The sequence below is a fragment of the Alosa pseudoharengus genome, unplaced genomic scaffold (assembly GCF_046254945.1).
Source record: "Alosa pseudoharengus isolate Yale_2024_CS ecotype anadromous, Long Island Sound unplaced genomic scaffold, YU_APseudo_1.1 YU_APseudo_1.1_scf_22, whole genome shotgun sequence".
NCBI classification, from domain to species: domain Eukaryota; kingdom Metazoa; phylum Chordata; class Actinopteri; order Clupeiformes; family Clupeidae; genus Alosa; species Alosa pseudoharengus.
Genome location: NW_027468680.1, coordinates 32,779,220 through 32,786,446, shown reverse-complemented (window position 1 = coordinate 32,786,446; position 7,227 = coordinate 32,779,220). Strand labels below are relative to the sequence as shown.

General features: G+C 37.7%; 1 protein-coding gene across 1 annotated transcript; it reads left to right on the top strand.

Annotated features, from left to right (window-relative positions):
* Nucleotides 1-74: 74 nt before the first annotated feature.
* On the top strand, nucleotides 75-4,218 carry tmem30b (transmembrane protein 30B). The gene is made up of 8 exons (XM_076299768.1): nucleotides 75-434; nucleotides 894-1,086; nucleotides 1,498-1,605; nucleotides 1,690-1,797; nucleotides 1,945-2,035; nucleotides 2,162-2,305; nucleotides 2,723-2,929; nucleotides 3,519-4,218. Exons 2-8 carry the CDS (start codon nucleotides 901-903, stop codon nucleotides 3,698-3,700), a joined length of 1,026 nt encoding a protein of 341 aa, XP_076155883.1. The 5' UTR covers nucleotides 75-434; nucleotides 894-900; the 3' UTR covers nucleotides 3,701-4,218.
* Nucleotides 4,219-7,227: the final 3,009 nt, after the last annotated feature.

The following is a 7,227-nucleotide window of genomic DNA, read 5'->3' as shown; positions in this document are numbered from 1 at the left end:
GTAAGGAGGATGAGTTTGATAACATTGTAACAGCTTATTGTAATGACCCACACGTTTTATAAGCCAGTCATTAGTGTGTGTCGTGAATGGTCACATAGAATGGTCTATGCAATAGCCTACATACACAGAAATGTCCCAGAACCGTGCAAATGAATTCATGAGTTTGTTCGTTATTTCATTAATCAATTTAGCCAACCATATTGCTTTGTCTTCTCAGCGCAGTATGGTGTGTAACTGTTAAACACCACAGAAAATAGCCTATCTAATGACTTTTGACGTCAACACGAACACGATCTATCAGGAAGTGAAGATCAGTAACAAGAGACACTCGACAGGTAAGACAGGAAGGTGAGAGCTACACCCTCCTTGTTCTAAATCGGCAATCGCTTTGAATCGAGCCACATCGCTAAACGGAGACAAAGATACTTCTAGAGGTGAGTTTATTTGGTCGAAGGTGAGTTTACTTGGTAGTATTAGTGACTTAATGATGTTCTAAACTTTCAACAACTATTTCGAGAAAAGTCTGAAACAAAATTCCAAGGCTAGAATGAAATGTTTGGTGTTAATCAAAGCTCGAACATTTCCAAAGAAAACAGCGTAGTCTTGTCTGAATAATAATGCAAAAGACAAGCAGATTTTAAAAGATAAACAAAAAAGAGAATGTGTTTTCTGTGGAGAAGTCATCATACTTCCTGCATTGCTTGGTGTTCTTTTTTGGTGTGAAGAAAGGTCTTGTTTGTTTGTGTCAACATTAGTAACTCCATCCCTTAAAGATTTCTTCTGTGGTTTCACTGGACAAAAAAAGTCTGTCATGTTTATTTTGACAGTGTGCTACTGTGATGGGCTACTATTTCTAGAAGTAATGGATAGTAACCTTGTTCACTTGTCCCAAGTGTCAGGATGAAGAAGGGAGGGGAGACACTGAACAGGCCGGACAACACAGCTTTTACCCAGCAAAGGCTTCCGGCATGGCAGCCTATGCTGTCGGCTGGCATTGTCATCCCTGGCTTTGTGGTTATTGGTCTGGCCTTCATTGGTGTTGGAGTGGCTCTGTTTGTTACATCACAGAACATCCAAACACTGGAGGTAAGATGTCTAATTTCTCCCCTTCTCACCCTTGTCTATTATCTTGTTTCTCATCCATTTCTATATAGTCTCTCAGTCTTCCTTCTCCCCTCAATTTGTTTCCTCCTTCCCACCCACCTCATTTTGGACTTAGAACAATGCTGTAGCCTATATGTAACATGGACATTTTAACCTCCAAGCACATTAAGATCTAGTGGAAGTGTTTAGTAATCTTGTAATCATGCCACTGATGCTACTTTGATGGACAGCATTGCAACTGAGTTGTAAGGACAACTGATCTTAGGGATTCCCATCATGGTTTGCATGTGTTTTTGAAAGTATCACATTATGGTCCCGTGAAACTGACTGCCTGTGTGTTCGCTTCATGGCTGCAGATTACATTTTATTGTGTGTGATTTGTTTACTGCACAGAGGGACTACACTGGCGTTGACCAAAGCTCAGAACACAACTGCTTTCAGTGTCTGGATGTAAAAAATTGCATATGTGCTCTTAATTTCACACTCTCAAAGCAGTTTGAGGTAAGGTAGCTGTATGGTATTTAAAAGGGTTTAAATTATACTTATTTTTGTGCTAACTTAACTGAAATATATTACCGTCTGTAGGGGCCTGTGTTCTTCTATTATGGTTTATCAAATTTCTTCCAAAACCATCGTAAATATGGCGTCTCCAGAGATGACCACCAACTTTTTGGGGATACATCTTACTTCACTGTAAGTTCTGGTTGTAGATTTTTCTTTTCTGTCCTCTGAATTTTTCTGAGCTCCTTTTCATTTGGAGAGCATTTGACCATTAATTTAAGAGGTTACTGTTCAAGGTGTAATCTAATTGGTCTTCTCTTCATTCCCATGGAAACCAAGAGCCCTGATGATACTTGTTCCCCATATAAGTATGATTCCAGAAACAAGCCGATTGTCCCATGTGGATCGGTAGCCAACAGCATGTTCAACGGTATAATTTAAAAGTTTAAAAAACAACTTTGTTTTCATGGTTTTACCTACTTTTTTTAAACTCACAACTTTCTATGCCCTGTGAAATTTAATCAATGTTAACTCATAACTCTGGCCCTTTTTATAGACACATTCAGCCTCTATCAGTTAGTGGGAGGGCAGAAAAAACAAGTTCCATTTGACGGGAAAGGCATCGCATGGTGGACTGATTACAACCTCAAATACAAAAACCCCTCCAAAGTGAATGGTTCTCTGGCAAATGCTTTCATTGGTAATTTACTCTTTATAGTAAAGAATTCCATATCTGTCAGTACTGCTTTCTTTATTGTGAAGAATTCCATAGGCCTATCTGTCAGTGCTGCTGTATGTGCTCTTAAGGACATCATTAGACTCGTTGATATTAAAGTACTTAACTCAGTTTTGAAAAGGAATTACAGTGTGTGTGTGTATGTTTGCATGTATGCATGCATGTGAATAATGGTGTAAATGTTTATTTATCCTGGCTATACTGGCTTCCCCCAATAGCCAAAGAAGAGCTATTAATGTAATGCATACATTTGTTGCATCACTAAGTGTCATTGTCAATTATTTCCTAATAATGCTTTATCTTTGTTTATACAAATGGTTTTGTAAAAGCAATTTGAATTACCTTTGAGTAAACAAATAACCTAGCCATTACACTGTGTAGGTACCGTACAACCGCTGAACTGGCCCAGACCAGTCTATGAGCTGGACACCTCCGACCCATCCAACAATGGCTTCTTGAACCAGGACTTCCTTGTATGGATGAGAAGAGCAGCCTTGCCTGATTTTAGAAAGCTGTACCGTAGAATAACTGAGGGGGACTATGCTGATGGACTGCCCTCTGGGAACTACTCACTAGAGATCAACTACAGTATCCTTTACATCGTTTGGTGGGAAAAAGTGCTAGATATAGCATAAATATATAAATGGATAAATAATTATAGACAAAATTATGGGATATGGATTCTGGTAACTGTCTGAAATAATGTGATCTGTAATAACAACACAAGGACTTTTGTCATTATATGCAGTATAAATCCAGACAGTTACATCAGTTTCATGTTTTCACTCCTCAGGAAACGTCCATGTGGGCGCCTCTTTCCTAGTGCCAACCAGACGAACTGGTCTGGCCAGGAGGGTGTGACTACTCTGTTTTAAAGGCAGAGGGATTGAAGGTCCGCCCTGAATATCAGATGACACAACTTCACCTTGTTGGCTCTATGTGCTTATGCAAACATGATCTGGCAGATTTATATGATTGAAAAGAAAAACAGTGAAAGGTCAATAAGAAAGAACACTCATAGCCATTTTAAAGTGAATTATAAGGTGTAAGACTAGAATAAAACTGAAGGAATAGAATTGTATCTGGTTACTGGACACAGCATGAACATTGAAACTTAAATAATTTAGTGTTCTATGAATTAGAATCCATGTTGGTCCTTAACTTGACTTCTTCACAGATTACCCTGTACGTGACTTTGGTGGCCGTAAGAAGGTGTTCTTCAGCAACGTTTCCTGGATGGGTGGCAAGAACCAGTTCTTGGGCATTGCCTACCTGGTGATTGGTTCTCTCTGCATCGTCATGTCACTGGTCATGCTCATTGCCTATGCCAAGTACAGATTTGATGATGAGGACTCTTAATCAGCCCAGTGTGAAAAATGGCACATCAGTACACATTCTCCAGTTGAGTGACCTGACCTCTAAGATCCCAGCTAGTGTGAAATTATGTGAGATTGATGTGGTTTAGATTTTTTATTGGTATTTTTTTAGCTTCTGGGAAAGTTTGACTTTAGCATTCCTTCATTTTTGGAGAATTATCAGATGTTTACAGAATTTACAAATGAATTATGGTGAAAACATAGCCTACTTTTATTCCAGTACATGATATGTAATCCACATCTGAAATATCAAAGCTGTGGGTATTTTAATGCCACTGGCTTGAAGAACTGATCTCAGTAGTGAATGCCATTACAGAAGGAAAGAAACCATGGATTTTAAGCAAGTCTACTCCTCAGGAACTGTTTTTTTTTTGTCTGGAGAAAAATCTAATGTGACTTTGTAAACCTGTATCATATTTATTGTAGATATTATTTCTCAGGGCATTTTTTGGGTGTATGTTCTCATTTGAAACACTATGAATAAAATGTGAAATTTGTAAACTTTCTTATTGATTTGTTTGCATCTGGGACTGAAAACAGAAGGATTTTCATTTTGGTTCGTTCTGAGCAAAATAATATTTTTGCATTCCCGTTCCAGTGTTCCAAGGCCACTCATTAGAGCGTTAAAGACGAACGGTTAATAATGTTCCTTTAAAAATGACATTGTCTTTACAAATTGATTTATGCCACGTAGCACAATAGCATAAGATTTTTTCTGCATAACAGATTAGATATCAAGGCTGTTAAATACACTGTGCCTGAGGTGTAGGGCGAGATTTTAAAGTATGCAATTTTTAAACATGTCTGATAGCCTAACTTCAGGCACAGAAAATGTCCTTGCTTTAAGCCCTCTAATAGCCTAACCTATGTGTGGTAGCCTACTACCAACAGTATGACACTAAAGATACTTTCTTAATGTCTCTGGTATGTTTCAGAAGCCTAATTTAAACTACTTGAAAAAGGTGGTATAGTGTTGGATATAAAAATCCATTTTATCAACTCGTATAGGCCAAGCCTATTATACAACTGTACAGGGGAGACACAGATTCATAAACTCTGACTGAAGTCATCCTATAAGGGGTCTGGGGTACACTGTGTGTAGGTGACTTTTCAAACATATGGACTTTTTAATAATATTTAAAGAAATGGTAATTGGAGCGATAAAAATGTTATTAACCGGTTATCTAAAATTTAGAATAGCGTTTTTACTCTGGAACAAGTGAAGTTGGTTTTATTCTGGTTTTTCGGTTACGTTTATCCAAAAAAATGGTTTGTTTCCGGTTTTCATTCTTTTAACCGTTTCTAATCCCTGGTTTGCATATATTGGAATAGTGATTTCTTAAAGATGCTTGGGTGTAAAGTAAGTTTAAAATGTTATCAAAATAAACATAGCTCTAGCAAATGGTTTTTAGAGCAAAATGTGCTAAAACTATTAGAAGTTCAAAGACTTAATTCATTTTTGAATGCACATCTTCTGATTTCCCTATTCTTGCTGTATTGGAATGTTCACACCTGAAATTCCATCATGTTCATTGTTGTATGATGTAATAATAACTAGGTTTCTGTCCCTATGGAGAGTTAGTAGACCACATTTTAACATTCTATCAGTGTCAGGCCTGTGAAGGTTTAGTGATAAATTCTTCTATTCTGCCTGTGTGACAACCAGTGAAGATGTTCCCAGACATATGGCCATTTTACACTCCGCTACCTAAAGAGGAGAATATTCCCATTTTCTCCAGTCTTCCAGCATGGGCAACGGTGGGACTGGACATGACCCCAGAAGAGTTTGGTTCCATACTCTCTTCCAGGGCATCTGAGGGAAAGAATGTGATCCTCTTCGCAGTGGATGCCATTTACCCGTACCTATCAGTGGTCCTACTTGCAGCTGTGGTCATTTCGTTGTGCAAAGTCTACATGAAAAAGCTAAAGAGGAGATCAGAGGTGAGTTCAGTCATGTCTTATATATATGTCATATTGTGTGTGTGTATATATATATATATATATATATATATATATATATATATATATATATATATATATATATATATATATATATATATATATATATATATATATATACATATATATATATATACACAAATCAACGACTGGAAATATTTAATCACAGAGTAGTTTGACATTGTCTTGTCTCCCTGTAGCTGAAGTCTGAGATTATGAACACCACAACCAGCTTGGCAGACTGGAAAACGAAGGGTCTGGCCCTGAAAGAAGCTATCATTTCTGGGCTGGAGGATGTGGAGAGAAGGCTCCTGACACTACAGCAGAAGCTGCAGGTCATTCAGGAGAAGAGGAGAAAAACCAGAGGGAAAATTGTTCTGCGCAGACAGAACAGGAGAATGTACAGTGACTCTCTGCCCTCTTGCTGCAGCAGCTTTGAGTCTCTTTCTCAGGACAAAAATGACAAGAAGAACCTGCTATAATCTGGAGAGCTGATAACCTTTTTAATTTGAGCTACTTCTATTAAACAGTAATTAGGCATAGTTGATAGTTGTCTTTTTCTTATTAACACGTCACAGATTGTTTTTATTTAGATTTTCTAAAATTTGATAAGACATGACTTCAAATGAGTAATTCTATATTGTACCCATTTGTTGTAGGCCTATTCTTGGATCAAATGGAGACGGATATTTCTTTAAAGACTTTACTTAACTTCAGCATCACTTTTACACTGGTAGCAGTGAGGCTATTCACATGACATTTTCATCAGACATTAGTATTAACTTAGGTAATCCACACATTAAAAAAAATATATATTAATGTCCGTAAGTAGAGTTATAAGTAAAAAAAGTGTTGAACACGCAAAAAGTAGACAAAGGCAAGGAATGGCAAGGAACGAGCTGGAAAATAGTTAGGGAGTAATTATCCCTCCTGTGCAAATGAATATAAGCTGGGTTAGTAGGCCTTTATATTGATTACCTAACCTGTACAGACCACAGCATGAGACCACAGGTGTGGGTGTGTGTCTGAGCAGAGGAACCTCCCTATTTCTTTTATAGTAGCCTAGGCTATGTCCCAAAATACTATTAGATACCTACTATACGATTCTGTCCCAAAATGCTATAGTATAAATTCCAGTCTTTTCGTAAAGGCAGTGCCAGAGCCCGTCTTGTTATTTTCTGGCTGGCAGTGCTCATGAGCAGTGAATGAAAGCTGGACAGCGCCTGCATGGTAACAACATCCGGGATATCAGTGGCGTTCTTGGTTACCGTGTTGCAGTTGAAACAAACAAAAACAAACTAACGTTACAGTTAGGCTACTTCATTGATGAAATGTGAATCCTAATTGATCAAGTGATGTATTTTGGTGGGAAAGTACTTTCGCCATAAATAGACTGCCGAAGATGGAGTTCTTCTCTTTTTTTTAATATAGAATACTAACTCACCCAAGAGCATTGAAAGGTTTGTTCCACCTTCTGAAAGCCTAGAAGCTATTAGTTCTACTCTTGCTAGCGAGCTAGCCTCTTTTTGAGAAGTTTTCTTAACTAATTTA